The sequence below is a fragment of the Coenobita brevimanus genome, chromosome 92, assembly GCF_032717465.1.
Source record: "Coenobita brevimanus isolate Jiangsu-jjx chromosome 92, ASM3271746v2, whole genome shotgun sequence".
NCBI classification, from domain to species: domain Eukaryota; kingdom Metazoa; phylum Arthropoda; class Malacostraca; order Decapoda; family Coenobitidae; genus Coenobita; species Coenobita brevimanus.
In genome coordinates this window covers 36,260,434-36,278,768 of record NC_137045.1, presented here as the reverse complement: position 1 = coordinate 36,278,768, position 18,335 = coordinate 36,260,434, and the positions used below count along the sequence as shown (strand labels likewise).

Below are 18,335 nucleotides of genomic sequence, written 5' to 3'. Positions count from 1 at the left end.
GTTTAGTGTAGTACTTTGCCGAATTATTTACTGCAAGTATGTGTGTGTGTGTGTGTGTGTGTGTGTGTGTGTGTGTGTTAGTACATAGTAGAGGTAACTTCATTTACTTGGACACATTTCTAAATAACGGAAGACCAGTTATACAGCTTAAAGTTACAACAATAATCTAAGCCTGGTCGTGGGATCTCATTTATATGAGAGCGATCTGAGTTTACTACGTTGTTGTTTTTCTATAAGAAGTTCTTAACTAGGTTCTTAACCACGCCTTTGAAATTTCGAGTGATTCCGGACAACCCTCAATGCCCACATCCGAGGCATATCCTGTGATACTACCCTTCCCCTCCCAGCTTTATCGCTTTAGTACAGTACCACAAACCGACGCCTTCTCCCCAACTCCCTTGTCCTCTAGGTCCATCTCACACCGTATCTTTTTCTAAGAAATATTCTTCACATTAATGAAAGTGTACCCTCCACAACAGGTGTTTATTGCTGTTGTCTCGTCTTGGCATACCACTTGGTATCACCACAATCACTCTCATCCACTCGCATCCATCCGCCCCTCCAGTTATTCCCTCTACCCAATCGAATGTTCATTACCCGTCCCCGAGCCCCTCCGGGGCGGGCACGGATATTGTTTTCACTCGGTTCGTCTGTCTGTCTGTCTGTCTGTCTGTCTGTTTGTTAACAACTTTACGCGAAAACTACTGGTGCGATTTTGACTAAACTTACAGGGATGATGGGCTGTGACCTTCCGATCACCTGATTAAATTTTGGCCAAAATTGAGCCAAGGCACAGGCTGTAGGTTCCCAAAATGTAAGAAAATAAAGTTAAACATTTTTTTTTTCTCGCCATAAATTCGTCATATCGACATGGCAGCAAAACCTAAAGGTGCATCTTTCAAGTCTGCATCATATAACATTCCTCATTACATCAGGGGGGCCACCCATCACCTAGCGATAGGGGGGTCAGTGTCAGGTGGGTCGGGCCGAAAATTTCAAATGGGCATAAAATCGTAATTTTTCACCCGACATATTCCAAATTTGAGATGTGACATCTTTTTCTAGATATCCGGTTGTGTTTTCAAGTCAGCACTAAAATGACTGCCAGGGACGGGTTTGCTGTGCATTGGCACCGCTTCTAGTTTTCGAAATAGTAATGATATCAGTCGAACTCTGACATTTCACATGGCATTAGCTTCTTATCACCAGAAAATTTTACTGGGAATTCTGACCAACACAATTTACCTATGTATGTATTTATTTTTGCCGAATGTTGTATTAATAGGACGATTTCTCCTCACAATTCATAGGCATGACCTAAGATGAATTATGGACATTTCAGGTAGATTTGGTTGAAAAGAGAAATGAAATGATGAAAATAGACTTGAATAGGTGAAACTGATCACCTCGGCTGTGGACATGGCCAAAATGTAGTACTTTTAGCCAGATGGCTTAAGCTCACGCCGACACGGAGTGGTGTGTGGTCGACGAACGCGCATTGCTTATTTTTTTAATACCCGGGAAGTAAAATTGTTCCAACAAAATCTGTCGTTGCTAATGAAAAAGTGTTCAGTGTATTAGATTATTTGAAATATATTACCTACCGACACAAACATTTTCAGTTTTTCCGTTTCAAACAATTATTAAAGCAATTTTCAGAATTTGTGATTGCACACATTGAAAAGGCAGCCTATATATGTTTTGCTCGTATTTTAATTTTAACTCAATACATTGGACCTTAGAGTGCTTTTACGCTGGAGGATAATATTTGTAAAGAATTAGTTTGGCCAGCCATACTCTGCGCCATGCAGCACCTGAAATATGCAACCGCACTCCCGGGTGGGAGTTATGTGCAAGAGGAACGGTGTTGCCCCGTGTGGCAAGCAGACAGGCACGTGCAATGAATAATATCGAGAAGCCAGAGGTGCATTGGTTATAAGGCACCAGTTGGATTGGCAGCCTTGCCTTGTGTGCATCGGTCCGAAACTCCCAGAGGTAATTGGAGGCTGTTGTTGTCTAATAATAACAGCGGAGCTGTAGATTCTGTACCATTAACTGTTCCGAAGTACCTGAACAATGGTAGCCCAGCGTCAGGCTCTGCGACACAAAAGAGGTAGTATGCGACTGGGTAAGTTGGAAATGACCAAAGAGTAACCTCGGATTGTCGCCAGGTAGAGGGTGTGCCCAGCATGGGGATTTTTTTCTTTATCTATCTATCTATCTATCTATGTACCTATGTGTTTATCTGTTTATCTGTCTATCTATCTATCCATCTGCCTGTCTATCTATCTATCAATAAATTTATCTATCAGTATAACACGACACATTCTATGCATTGTTTTTTGCTGTATGGCAAACCCAACCTGCCACTTAACCTCTTCATTTTCATGACCTATTTCTGTATCTAATTCTTACTACCACGAGTTTTTGTTATTCCAGTCTGGACAGACCTTAAGTGATGAAAGGGTTAATTAAGGCCATTCCTGCCTCTTCTAGTTCGAAAAGTTAATTCTAAGCAGAAAGAAATCGTCTGGTAGTAACATTAAGAATAAACCAAAAACACATCACTCGGGACTGAAGGGATTAAAGGAAATATGATAAGATTGTGCCACCTCCGGTGTTGCGGCGCCCTAAATTTCGATTATTTCATATACAAATTAAATTCTTTTGGTAAGATTAAGTATTTCTGTTGTGTTTATTGTTCCCCTAATGCCCCTCCAGAGCCGAGTTTATTTGACTCTCTGTTTTCACAACTAAGTGTCTTCAACATTAATACTGCATCAGAAATTACTATTCTGGGTGATTTTAATGTCCATAATGTTGAATGGCTCACTTATTCAGCCAGAACTGATGACTCTGGTCTTGAATGTGAGCTATTTGCAGACTCATTTAATCTCACCCAGTTAGTCAGTCAACCCACCCGTGTACCAGACAACCCTGATCAAAATCCCCATCTATTGGAGTTGTTTCTAACAACCATTTCAGATAATTATAATGTTGAAGTGAAGTCCCCCCTCGGATCCTCGGATCATTGTCTGATTCAAGCCACTAGTTTAACACCTACCACACCCTCCTGCTCTGAACCTGTCGTGGTGACTAAATGGCACTACGACAGGTGACTAAATGGCACTACGACGGGGCAGACCGGGAGGGACTCCAAAATTTTTCTCCCATGATGCAAATTCCACATTGGGCCACATAGAGGATTTCATTAAAGTCGGCATGGAAACATTCCCCATCATAGTTACAGAAAAAGATGTAATTCTCCTAAATGGTTTGACCACAATTGTGCTAGAGTAACATAAAATAAAACAATAGCCTATAACACTTATACAAGAACCAAAACCAAAGAAGCCTTTAACTATTATAAAAATATCAGAAACCATGCCAAAACTATTATCAATCTTTCTAAATCAAACTTTCTACATAGACAAGCTAACAAACTACTAAAAAACCCAAATGATAACAAAATATTCTGGTCAACCCTTAATTCATTCAAAACTAACTTCACTACCTCCTCTTCCATTCCACCGTTACAGTCTCCCAATGAAAATCTAGTAAGTGACCCACGTGGAAAAGCCAATCTTCTTGTTGATATTCTTTCAACAAATTCATCCCTAAATACAGAAAATCACAATATTCCTGTACTTGATTTTTGTTCCCCTCAAGTACCTCCTTTCATGATTCACACCAGATACGTACAAGCTGTATTACAGAATCTCTCAGCAGACAAAGCTACTGGTCCAGATGAAATTTCTTCAGTAGTACTTAAAAATTGCTCCTCAGTGTTAGTTCCTGTATTGGCAAAATTTTTCCGCTTATGCATCCGTACCTCAAGTTTTCCAGCCTCTTGGAAAGAAGCAAATATCCATCCTGTTCCTAAAAAGGGGGCAACTTCTGATCCATCAATCTATAGATAAACTGCAATAACTTCCATTCTTGGTAAAGTTTTTGAGACAAAAATTAACAAACAAATAGTCAAGCATCTAGAAATCAATAAATTAATCAATGATCGGCAGTATGGATTTAGACAAGAACGTTCAATTGTAGACATTCTTTGCCTTCTTACCCATCAGATTATCAAAACAATAGACCAACACGGTGAAACACACACAATAGCACTTGATATTTCAAAAGCATTTGACAGAGTATGGCACCAGGCCTTATCGTCTAAGATGTCACATTATGGCCTTGCATCACTGTTTCCTCTGATTTCTTCATACCTTCATAATATAAAAATATGGGTCATGATAGATGGAATTTATTCTCAGTTTCATTCCATAAATGCTGGCGTACCTCAGGGATCAGTTTCGGCGCCAACCCTCTTCCTCATTCATATAAATGACCTCCTATCTATCACTCACAACCCAATACACTCTTATGCTGATGACTCGACCCTTCATAGTTCTTTCACATTTAGTACCTCCTTTACACAATTTGATATTATGAATTCCCAAATAAACACAGCAATTTCTCTGAACCAGGACCTTTCTAAAATTAATCAATTGGGACAAAATAATCTGGTCTCATTTAATGCTCAGAAAACTAAATACATTAATTTCTCCAACAGAATCAATCCCTCAGACTCTCACATAATTTTAAATGTCAGGATTCCCATATCCACTACAATTGATATCCTATGTGTTACCCTAAACCCCAACCTAAGCTGGACAGCTTATGTTAAATCCCTTGCTAAAAATGCTTCTAAAAAATTGGGACTTATGTTCAGAGTTCGTGAGTTCTTCACTGACGAGCAGATGGCCACAATATACAAAAGTCATGTGTGTTGTCAGATCGAATACTGTTCACCACCGTGGAGTGGATGTGGAGCGGTTGCACTGAGGCAGTTGGACAAAATTCAAAATAAAGCCATTAGATTAATCAATAATCCTGCCATTACGCAGGACCTTCCTCCATTATCAGTAAGCAGAGATGTTGCTTCTTTAGCATTATTTTATCGATATTTTTACCGTAAATGCTCTGACGAACTGGCTTCAATTGTGCCTCCCCTCCATATTTTCTCCCAAAATACTCGGGCAGCTGGGAGCACCCATGAACTCACACTCTCTCCCCCGCAATGCGGGACCTCTGCTTATCAAAATTCATTTATCCCCAGAACTACTACTATCTGGAATTCACTTCCTGGGAGTTTCTTCCCACAAACATTTAATCCACTTCAATTTAAATCCAGCTGTTATAAATATTTTTTGAATGGAGGATGCCTTTAGGCACATGGACTTGTTTTTTTTTTCCTTTGTTTTTCCTTCCTCCGTTCATTATCTATCTATCTATCTATCTATCTATCTATCTATCTATATATATATATATATATATATATATATATATATATATATAAACACATGTGGAAGATAAAGTATGTCAGGGTTGTGAAATAATAAGAGCTGTGAATAGAGGAAGTGGGTGTGTAGACTGTGTAAATAGAAGTATAGATGTTCGTACATGTGGATATCAGTGTTATTGTGGGTTGCGATGGTCCTCTACTCGGTCATAGGCTGCACCCCGTTCCATGAGGCCCAGCCGTTCATGTATGTGTCACACCTCTTCATATGTTACCACTTCGCCACATACCTAAGTAGCCACAGAATGAATACGTTGGACTCATTTAGGACTGGTGTAATGGTATTAGTAGATGTAATTTTATGGCATGATGATTTATGGAATATCAATAAAGTCTGCTGTAACGAATATTTCACACTTGAGACTGTTCCTTTGCCTAGCCTGGGATCGAACTCGCTTCCGTACAGACAAGTGACATTATTAAACCTCGGCTGCAATAGAGAGCAATAAAATGAAGTTTCAGCTGGTAAAATTCAACAGTATTAATGGGAGGTGTGTATGTGTGAGTGACGTGAGAATGGCTAATTTATTTCAGTGTCTGTGACAGCTTTGAGTAATGGGTAAAAGTGGTGGTGGAATAATTACTGGGTTGAAATGAGATGATTCAGTAGGAGAGGTGTGGGTGCAGCTGTGGGTGATTTGAATGGTGGTGAGGTGTGGTAGACATGAAGGTGTGAAAGTGCGAGGGTGTATCAGTGTCGTGGTGGTGGAGGTAAGGTAGGTTGTGTGGTAATGGGAGTCGTGGAAGTGTGGAGGAAGATATGAGTGGTAGGGGAGGTAAAGATGTGAGTGTTGGTGAGGGGTGGAGATGGTGGAGGTGAGGAAAGTGGTGTGATTGGAGCTGAGGCAGGTGATTGAATTACAGTAATGATGTGAGTCGTGCAGGTGAGGAAAATGGTGGACGTGTGGCAATAGAGTGAATTGTGGTGAAGTGTGGTAATAGTGTAGGTGCTGGAGATTGTATGGTAGTGGTGGAGGTAAGGGAGGTGGTGTGACTGAAGAAGTTAGTGCTGGAGGTGAGACAACTGTAGGGGAGTCGTAGAGGTAATAGTATGGGAGGTGGAGTCAGAGTGGTGATGAGCTTAGTGGTGCGGCAGTGATGAAGGTGAAGGAGATGGTGGTGTAGGTGTGGCAGGTGGTGGAAGTGTGGTAATGGTGGAGATGAGTGAGCTGGTGTGGACAGCCTCCTTGGCGCTACCGCCCTTGCGATCCTGCCTTCACCTCCCGCTGTGTGCACGGGAAGGAGGCTGCTGCCAGTGTTACTGCGGCTGCTGTGTGGTGAGGTTGCGTCGCGCTCCAACAGCTCACGTCAGGCAGACTTGCTGCGGGAACGTCTTGACAGCACACTCACATAACATTCATTCCTCTAATAGTATTCCTCTTAGTTTTCTTCAGTAATAGTATATAACTCATTTTCAGTGGTCACGTCAATGTGTTTTGTGCATTTATACAAGATGTTTGCGATATATACAGTCCCAGCTGTGTCCCTGAAATTGATGTGGTGAGAGAAATTCTGCAGCCAAGATAACCTCCTGTGCCTGGTTGCGTGAGCTAGACTGAAGCCACGTTATTCACGTTTTCTCCAGCACCATTTGTAACCGTAAGTGCTTGTGGTCACCTTTGTCATCCTTCACTACCCTTGGATGACAGACGCACTAAATATCGCTGCCGTTTTTTCACACTGGCCCGAAGGCAATTTTTGTTAAGCATCTGGTGGCAAGTATTCCCAGACGCAGATTTCTCCTGCACCTCAGTTTGGTGGGACCACCAATAAGTAAGAACTCACTGGTCACCTTCCTTACACATAGTTTGTGCTTTGTTGCATACATACATACATACATGCATACACATACCGTGTATATATATATATATATATATATATATATATATATATATATATATATATATATATATAGGATAATCATCGACCCGCACATTCCACTGCGGAACATACCGGTAGGCCTTTCCCGAACGCGTCCATTTTTCCCGGTTTTACACTGTTTCGTCCTGTTCCAGATGCCTAAGTCTTTTAACGAATTATGTCATCATTGCCTGCACACTGTTTGTTTGTTTGTTTGTTTCCTTTTTTTCGGGGACCCTGTATCTCGTCATATATTTTTTTCATGTCATCACACCTCCTAGCTCTTGGTCGTGCCTTTGGTCTTTTTGAATACGGTAATTTATTTCCCAGTGTCTTGCTTTTCTTGTCTATCTTTTGTCGTGTCTTCTACAGATATGACCCGCCCACTGCCATTTTTCCTTTTTTAAATTGATTTACGTGTGTCATCAATTCCACTTCGTTTCTCAGTTCAAGCTGATTCATTCCTGTCTTTTAAAGGTATTTTTTGCATAGATCTTTCCCAACCTGTCTGGGAACTTTTTTTTTTTTTTTTTTTTCCGTGGTTCGGTCATTGTCCATGTCTCTGAGTCGCAAGTTTTTACCGTGAGAACTCGCTGATTAAAAACATCTCCCTTTAGACACAGTGGTATAATGTGCCCTTTAATATGTTTTTTCTACCAAACAGAGCTTCATACCAGCTTTACGCGTCACCATATTCAAGGTTCGAATGACAGATCGGTTTATTGCAAATTATCCTTGATATTCAGTCATCAACTAGTTCTAAAACTTCATTTTGGATTCTTATTTCAAGTTGAGCCTGGTCTTTTGCTTGTTCTTCTTCAGTCCATTGCAAAGACTTTCTCTTTTTATGTTTTCTGTCACCTGTTGCAGTCATCCACCGATTCACTAAATATAACAAGGTTACCTAGACAATCATCTGTTTTAATCTCTTTATTATTCCAGTTAATGTTTCTAATTACCGGTACTTTTTCTAAACATGCAATAAGAATTTTGATGAGATCGTATTGCCCTGTCTTACACCCTTGTCACAGGGATTTTTCTAGTGTTTGGAGCTTGATGACCGCTGTTCCGTCTCTATATGTCGTCAAATATTCAACAGTTTATCTCATCAAATCCTGTCTACGAACTGCACTCAGTACCGCTGTTGTTTCTGCCGAGTCGAGGGCATTTCCGTAATCAGTGAACGCCATACACAGATGTTGCCTGAGCTCATTTGTCTTCTCAATTATTTGACTTGTTTTATGTATGTGGACGATGATTGAGAATCCACTTCAAAACCCTGCTTCTTTCCTAGTCTGGTTAGAGTCTAGCAAGTCTGATATTCTATTGGTGATGATGTTTGTGAATAACTTGTATATAACTGATAATAGGATAACTGGTCGGTAGTTATTAAGACCATTTCGTGCAAAGTTCTGGTAGTTTTTCCAAAGGCTATCATTCCTGGATCCTTCATAAATCTGCTGTGATTCTCTTGATGCTCTACCTTCTTTTCATATTTTTCACAGTTGTTTTGTATCTTCCATAGTCATTGTTGGAATTTCTCTTGATAATGGGTTTCCTAATTCGATGCCTGATCTGTCGTCTGAGTTGTATAGATGACCAAGGAATTCTTTCACCATTTGATTATTTTTCCCCTATTGAGTACACCACTTGCTTTCTTTAAAGTATAACCTGACTTTCCCTAACCCTAGTCTCTTTATTACTGTCTTTATACTAGATCCTGAGAGTAAGGCTTCGTTTATTTTCTGCATGTTAAATTTCCGCACATCTTGTTTTTTCTTATTGATTGTCTTTGCTACTTCTTCTGCTTCCATTTTGTCTCTAGTAGATATTACCTTCATGCTTCTACGTTTCTGCATTAATATTTTCTTTTCGTTTGTGAGTTTACTGTTCTTTTGCTCCACTCTCTTCCCTCCTATTTCATATGCTTCTTCCTTCAGTATCTTGGTGAAGTTTTCATTAACTGTTCAACTTAAGGCTTTCTTCACTGTTAAGGATGAATAGCTGTTAGGGATGCTGATGCAAAACTCTTTTTCACTATTACATAAGTTAGTTAAATTGGGAAGGAATACGATGTTATTCCTTTCTCCTCAAAAATGCTATGCACGATTTTCAGTGACCGAGTTTCTGCAAATTCTAACAGAGCTTGACTGCTTTCATTTCTTGAGTCTGAACCGTGATTCTCAAATGATGTTTCTCCTGATACCTTTTTCCCACTGTAGAACTGAAGTCACCCATGATCACAGTATAGTGGGCGTTTCCTTTGTTACTAACTGACTGTACATCTTCACAGAAATTGACAACATCTTCAATGTTATTACTATCTGTCTATCTATCTATAGCCAGACGCCATAATCCCGTAAGGGGTGGCCGTTTGTCTGAGTTAGTGGTTTTACGAGAAGGGGCACTAACCCTCCGCCAACCCACTTGACACAGAGGGAATACGTATGAGCTGGTCATATGGTTGCCACTCAGCGTTGTAAACAGTTTCCTGGCTTACAGGAAAGCATTAGGCCTGTCACTCAATGTAAAGCCACTCTAAAAGGAAAGAAGAAAAATAAAATGTGGCAGGAAAGATGGGAGAAATATGAAGAGAGAGAGCAGGCACAGAAAAACAATGATCAAGCTAGAGGAGGAAATAGCACTACATCAAGTGAATGATGGTCACCACGACCTACGACATTACTGCTTGTTATATGTTTATAACTACCTTTAATTTTTATCTGTCATTACATTTTATTATGATAGTTGCTACTCTTCGATTTATACTTAAAAATTCTACAAATTCCTTCCAAAAATGTTTTTTGGGCCAGAAATCGTATTCCACGTCCTTTCTTACAACCCTCAGATTTGCCTCTCCAGTATAATACATGTCCATTATTTAATACTTTCAGCTCTTCACTTAATCTGATTTCCCTGTCATATGACATCCCATCTAATAGTGTATAGTTCTTCAGGCAGTACTAAAAGGGCATCTTCCATTCTTATAGGTATTATATTGTAGGTGCAGATATTTATTAACCTAAGGTGGCCTAATCCGTTATCCCAGAGATTCTTAACATCTCTTGCTCCAGAGTTATTCTGATCTCCACCGTAACCAGTAGATCTATTGCTGTCGGGTACTGGGGGCCTTTGTCTTAGGCGTCTATGCATGGTTACATTTGGGAGGAAAAACAGTCAATATTACCCATCCTGGTGGGCTTATGACTAAGGTGGGATGAGTGTTTAAGTTTGTCGGCTGCTGTCAGGCTCTTCCAGCATGGGTTGCACCCATCTGGTCCGACTGTACTCGGTCCAAGCAGTACTTAGGCATGCTCCCCAATATTTGGTAGCACTCGCATAGCAGTTTCGTCTCTATCCCTGAAGAGGGGAGAGGTATGAGGTGGCCTGGCCGACCTGCTTCGTGTCCCCCTCATCCCTACCCTTGAAAAGCCCTCACCAAATTTACTGGCTGGGCTCTGGCTCAATAGGGTCTGAGAAGTGGGGGTTGAGGTTGCCGTCTATCTTCTCTGCCCCCTCCTTGTTCCTACCCCCAAAGGACCACCACCGACTGGGGTTGTGTCTCACGAGGCCCTCAGAGGAGATCGGGGATGAGGTGACTCTTCCATCCTCTTCTGAGCTCTCCCCGCCCTCATCCCCGAAGTTGGAGAGGTGAAGGGGCAAAGCAGCCATCACATCCACCACGGCTGCCTGCGATTCAGATGGGGGGAGGGCTGCATTTATAATGACTGCTGCTAGTAGGCCCTTCTAGCATGGCTGCATCTTATCTAGTCTGGCCTTACTAGGTCGAAGCAGAACACAAGCCTGTTGACCACTACAAGGGAATTATTCCATGAGGATATATATATATATATATATATATATATATATATATATATATATATATATATATATATATATATATATATATATATATATCATCCATCCATCATCCAATCCTACATTGTCCCATGAGGAGCGTAGGAGCCCGGGGCTAGGCAGTTGGTCTCGACATTTAAGATGAGAGTGACCAGCCTCACTCATCCCTGAGTGGCATTACATGAGCAATCAACCCCAACCATCCCTTGGATATAAACCTTCACCGGTTCAACCCGACTGGAGCGCAATAATTACCCACTAAACCACCAGGTGCCAAAATTTGGCTATATGGTTACCACCCAGCGTAGTAAATGGTTTCCTGGTGCACAGGAAACCATTTGGCTTGTCACTCAGTGTTGAGTCACCCACAGGCAGAAGGAAAAGGAAAGTATATAATATAATATTCACAATAGTACCATTCACTTCCTCCTGCAAAAGGTTCCGACAAGAGCGACTCACTTCTCTTCCAGCTCATGGAGGAGTCATGGAACTGGTAAAAGGACGCTTTGCTTGAGTGTTAAGAGTCTTAAATGTCGGCGAAATATTTAGACCCAACGGTAACGAGACAGATAATTCGTCGGGGGAAAATGTGTGCCATTGTGAGGACTGGTAGTGATGGTCCATTAACCAAGTCAAGTGGCGAGGGGGATGACTGGGGGCCGGTGACGAGACGAGGGTTGGGGAGAGGTCCGGCCAGGAAAAGAATGCTGCTGGGATAGGGGAATGAAAGCGTACAATTACGCTAGGGATGTAATAAAAATGATCAAAAATAATATATTCCTGTATCAGAGTACGAAATAGGAAAATGCCAGCAGGAAGAAGAAATATATAGAGAAGACAAGAGACTGGATTAAAAGAAGATAAAAGGGAACTGAATACTAAAGACTGGAAATTAAAAACGGGAATTATAAAGACAAAAACACTGAAAAATAAGTGAGACATATTTTTTTAAGGAGTAGAACACAGCTCGGGACCATATCGTAGGCAAAATATTAGAATAAAAGAAAAAGAAAAAGAAACAAAACTAAGGAATAGGGCAGTGAGTTAGTACTATAGACTTCATCTTTATGGTGTGTGTGTGTGTGTGTGTGTGTGTGTGTGTGTGTGTGTGTGTTTTGGCTTTGGTATTATATTCTACTTAACCACGTTTCAGTTCAGGCTGAGACGTATGGACTGAGTGGTCTGTGAAAGTGAGCTGATAATTTCGAAGATTTGAATGATGAGCTAATGGATATGTGCTCCATTTCACTGGGCGTTGTGCTTGATACTTTTTATGCTTTTATCAGTTTTTACCCAAATTCTGGAACTCTCCCACACCATAGTTGGGAAGTAGGTCAGGACGGTTCAAGACCCCGAAGGAAACTTAAGTGCACTCACAAGCGTATGGCAATACACTAAAGTTAGCAGGCAAAGCAAAACCGCAAATAAAAGCATTGTGGGAAGAGAAGTGTAGCTTGCTGAGAACAATGAGGATGAAATATATGGGATAAAGAAATAAAATACCTGCTGCCGTGGAAAGAGACTATCAAGAAAAGCTGAATAATGAATAGGCTACATAATCATCAATGGAGAAGTGCCATGGCAAAAACATGAGGAGGATGAAACTGAAGGCATGACATAGCTCCAATAAAGTAATGGTGAAAATGAAGGGGTGTGTTAGCAACAGGGGATGTGAAAGTGATTACAGTTTAAAGATAGAGAAGGGAATGGCATTTTGGTGGTTCTTACTGTTAGCTTCCCGGTCATGTCAACTGGGAGTTATTTTACCTCCATTTTTTGTTGTTCCTCTTGAATCTGTTTAAACACGATCTTTTATTATTTCATTACATGCTGCAAGCATCTCAGGATCTTATTGTTGATCACTGTGTCAGGACGGAGTTGTATCTAAAAGACGGAAATGTCATGTACTAGAATATTGGGGAGAAAAATCCAATTTTAACCAGGGTTGGCATTGATTAAATCAGATTGATTTAATGTGAGTAAATCAGTGATTTTTTTGCTAAAAAATCATGATTTATTATTATTATTATTATTATTTAGTGTTTTATCTAAAAGTTAAGGGAAATAAAATCTGAAGGATTTTAAAAGTTGTGTATAACTTTGTGTTGGCATTCATTTATTCAGATACTTAAGCATTAAGTAAGCAGATTTTGGAGAATGGTGCCATTAGAAATTGCTACATTGTATGACAAAAAATATTTATACATTACTAAACATTGAAATTATTTGTACATTTGAAATAATGAGCCATAAATTAAAAAAACCAAAGCCATAAGACTAGGTAGGCTATGCCTGGTCACTTAAGGCCATGTCATAATAATATCAGCTTAAGATCCTTCTGTGTAGTAATGTAATCAGCTTCGGAATAAGCTGTAATGATTACCACTGGCAACTCAGCCTTAACCAGTAGTGTACAGACAGGACTTCAACAGGTATGTATCTGGATTCTGGGCAGTGGCTTTCAGCCTGAACCATCAGTGGATAGACAGGACATGAAGTTAACAGTATTCAGTATACTGCATTTGAAATATTAGTTATATAATAAACAGAAAATTCAAATAAATAGAAAATCAAATAAATTAAATAAAAAAATTATTGATTTTTATTTTTTTGATTTAAAAAAATCAATATCACCAACCCTGATTTTAACCAGACATAGCGAAAAGTCGAAGGGGTATTGCCAATATGTCAAAAGACAAGTAACACGGTGAGGTCAACATAAACAGCTTTTATCTGATTTACACCAAACTTTGTGAATGGGTTCAGGGGTAAAGCAAAGAATGATTCTGAGAACAATACAGTATGTCAAAGGTCACAGGGCAAACATTCAGTCCAATAACTCAATAGATTTGAATAGATCTGGACCTAACTGAAAAGGCTGTGGATCTGCGAAGAAGGAAGTGCTTCAGTTTTAAGAAGAACATGGCAAAGGTCAGGATCACACAGCTGTTCTATTTCAGCTAAATTTAGTGGAAGGGTTGAGGGTCAAGCTAGAATGAAGTCACTTGATTTTGAAAACATCGTTTGAAAGTGTAGATCCAAAGCAAGGTTTAGTATCGGCCTTTTGACCAATTTTTGGGTACGTGTTCTAAATTCTCTTACTGCTCCTTTTATTTCACTCTTTATTTTCCAAGACTATTCTTTGTTTTATATCGGTATTTCAGTATACGTATTAAAACTATCTACTGTTATTTCATTCGTCCTGATTTTTATAAACGTTTGTACCAATGCCATTTCTCCTAAATCGTTAATTTTTTTCCTACCTTTTTCTGCTATATTACTTGGAATCATAGCCACACTGCTTTGTATTTTCAGTATTTGTTTGTATACCTCCCGAATCTGTCACATTTTACCCCTCATTTTCACCATCTTTACGGATAGGTCAATGTTATGATAAGATTCTACGACCGAAAGTGCCACACCACAGGTTTTGAAATGGTAATTAGCCTAAAAAAAATAGCACCAACCCAAGCCTAAAATTACAGCATGTTCATGATCTTAGCTTAGCTAACCTAACTTACGCTTAGTGTAGGTTAGGCTGATGTGCCACTGTTTTTTGCTTTCTGCTTCTTTTGTAAAAAAAATAGCACAAAATGTCTATCTATCTATATACCTAGGCTGCTTCCCCCAAGGAAAGGGAGGTAACCGAGACAGGACGACACACTTCCCATTTACTCATCCATTCAAACACATTCATTCGCATCTTAGCCCCAAAGGGGAGAACGGACAGATCCTCACCGCACCACACCACACAAGGGTCAACTGCACAATGAAATCAGTGACATCCGCAGCAGGGCCCGACAGCAGAACTGGTTTACCCCTGCCACATCATAACAGACCCATCCCCTTACCCGCAACTGACTTGACTAGCTTATCAGACCAAATGCGGGAGAATATCCCCTCAGGGCTGCGTTATCACTTATTCGTTCACAATTTCTCTCCATTTATTTCTGTCACGCACAGCCACTCTTCCTTGCTCAACAGACATCCCTCTAGCATCCAGCGCTCTCTTCACACTGTCCATCCATCCTATTCGTGGTCTTCCTCTCAGCCTTACACCTCTCACATCAGATCTAGTTATCTTTTTCACCAATCGCTCATTATCCATTCTCTCCATATGCCCAAACCATCGCAACACCCTCTGATCAACTCTACCAGCCATCTCCCGAACAACTCCAGTTCTCTTTCGCACTTCATCATTTCGCATCCGATCCATACGCGTCACTCCACACATACTCCTCAGACACCTCATCTCCATTACATTCAAACTTTTCCTCTCTGCTACACCCATATTCCATGTTTCAGCCCCATATAACGCAGTCGGTACCACAACACCCTCATACAGCCTTCTCTTTACATCCATTCTAAGCGAACGACATTTAAACACTTTTTTCATTCCTCCCAACACCTTTCCTACTTCATTTATTCTAAACTTCACTTCTGCATCTATTCTTCCATCCACAGCAACATGTGACCCTAGATGTTTAAAACAATCTACCTCCTCAAGCAACTCACCATTCAAAACTATATTCATCCCCCTACCATCTATCAACCTCGTACACTTCATCACTTTACTCTTATTCTCATTTACTTTCAATTTCCTCCTTTCACACACCCTTCCAAACTCCTCTACCAACTGTCTCAATCTCTCCTCTGAATCAGTCACCAGTGCAGTATCATCTGCAAACAGCAGCTGCTTCAGATTCCACTCTCCACCATCAACATTCACCAGACTCAGACCTCCACCTAAAACTCTTGCATTCACCTCCCTTACAACACCATCCATGTAAATATTAAACAACCAAGGCGACATCACACATCCCTGTCGCAGCCCCACTCTCACGGGAAACCAATCACTCACAGCATTTCCCACTCTTACACACGCTCTACTATTTACATAAAAACTTTTCACCCCTTTTAGTAACCTACCATCAAGTCCATACAATCTTAAAACCGTCCACAAAGCCTCCCTATCAATTCTATCATACGCTTTCTCTAAATCCATAAATGCCCAAAACACATCACAAAATGTAGCTGTTTAAAAAACAATCGTAGACTGTGATTCTCAATCCAGTCTTATTTTTGGACAAGGAGATGATTTTCAAAAAATTAATAACGTAACACTGCTAAATCACTGGTTTCTCGTCGAAACAAGTGTTGAAGAGAACAACTTCGATTATATGATTGCCCCACTCCCTTTCGACATTTTATTACTTATTTTGTAGAGTAATACTCTCTGACACGTACAGGTGTATATTATGCAGGTGGACTGCTGGACCTTGTGAGCAGGCTGTGAAGCCTATGTCCAGAGTCGGACACTTAGAAAAACGAAGAAAGTAACCTGCTGAATCCTTGACGCAATATTACGTTACTAGCAGAGCAACCGCGGATTATTGCTGCCAGGAGGGTTAAGGAAATTTATTTTCAATGAGTATATTTCATCAGCGTAATGTAAATAATAGTCTTCCGGCCCCCAGAGTAAAAAAGAACAGAGCCAAACCTGTCGCTATTCTGCAGTATTTTTCCCCTTGACAACTGTGCCATGGGTAACAAAATTGGTGTTTTTTTATTAAATACTTCTGACTCTATTTATTTTCTCCTATGGACTATGAGTATATATATTCCTAATGCATTCAATCATGGTAAATGTACCGTACATTGCAGTGGTGTAGCTACAAGCACACAATTATGCCTTCATCAATTTTCAGTAATGTCAAAGGGACAGAGTTCATCATATTTCAGTATTTAAAATGACACACAGAGAGGCCTTCATTATATTTCAATATTCCCAATGGCACTCAATTATGTACTCATCATAAAAGCTATTTCCAGTTATGGACAATTATGTTTTCGTTATTTTTCACTATGCTCACTGCCATACAATTATGTCTTCATTGTAATTCGTTATTCACAGTTGCGTACAGGTATGCTTCAACATATTATAGTATTCTCTCTCGCTCTCTCTCTCCCCCTCTCCCTCCCTCTCTCTCTCTCTCTCTCTCTCTCTCTCTCTCTCTCTCTCTCTCTCTCTCTCTCTCTCTGTTATTTTGTTATTTTTAGATGAGGGAGCATCTCTAATTTTGATTGTATTCTTGTATCTCTCACAATCGGTTAGCTGACGCGAGGGGCTTGAATTCTGTAGACTTTTGCGACTTCATGAAAACCACACCACACCACCCAAAATCGTCCTCCCACACCACGCCACACCACACCACACCACACCACATCACACACCATAACTCCCTCCTACATCACACCACACCAAATCACACTTCCACCCCACGACACACCGAGTGAATTAAGCGAAAAACGTTGAAGCTCCTGTATCAACTTCTCTTGTACTTTTCCGTAGTTCTGTTGTGCAATCAGTATATGAATATCAGCTCTCCTTGTCACTGGCTCTTATTTTCTGATTTTCAGCCCCATTATCTTTATAACACTAGAGACAACTTAGTATTTAAATTACTTTATTTAGGCCCTTCACTAACCCTTTCACTTTAATCAAGGAAAGAAAGAACCCCCCCTCCCCACACACACATGAACGTGTGCATGTGTGTGTGTGTGTGTGTGTGTGTGTGTGTGTGTGTGTGTGTGTGTGTGTGTGTGTGTGTGTGTGTGTGTGTGTGTGTGTTCCAGGACCAGGGAGGCCTGGGATAAATCAGTTGATTTGAATTTCTTTAAAACATATGTTACATCTCTTCCAGAATACCCATCCACGAGACATGAACGCATCCCCACTAATACCATCACACTAATACCGTCAAACTAGTTCTGAATGATAGACCCCTGGCATTTATTCAGTATGGACGGTTAATGTTAGTGCCACACTGTTGCATCTTCATCTCTTTTCTATCGCTGCTTCAATGGTCACTGCTCCTCTGAACTGTCTACTTGCATCCCTCCACCTCTACGATGGGCGCATAGCAACCGTCTAGCAACAAACTCCTATCCCTTTTCTGTCCAACTCTCTAATGCAAGAGTCAACCGGTACTCCCAGTCCTTCATTTACGCAACAGGTCAACTCTGGAACTGTCTCCCTTTGTCTGTATTTCCTACTTCTTATGATCTCCAGTCTTTCAAACGCAGTGTTTCCAGGCATCTCGAAATGAACAGATCTTGAATTTGGCTTTCTTTTGTATTTTTTTTTTCTTGGAAGGAACGGTTTGCGGGCTCCTGGCCTTTGGTTCCTTCTTCCTTGCATAAAAAAGAAAATAGTGCTTCATTTGAAAATGTATGTGCTGTTTGTTGCGCTTTGCCT

General features: G+C 40.4%; 1 protein-coding gene across 1 annotated transcript in view; it reads left to right on the top strand.

Annotated features, from left to right (window-relative positions):
* The first annotated feature begins 11,664 nt into the window (after nucleotides 1-11,664).
* The window catches only part of LOC145412194 (uncharacterized), a 146,793-nt gene continuing 140,122 nt past the window's right edge, over nucleotides 11,665-18,335 (top strand). Inside the window, exon 1 of the mRNA XM_080282122.1 lies at nucleotides 11,665-11,764. Coding sequence (XP_080138248.1) covers nucleotides 11,665-11,764 — 100 coding nt within the window. The remainder of the gene's footprint in view (nucleotides 11,765-18,335) is intronic.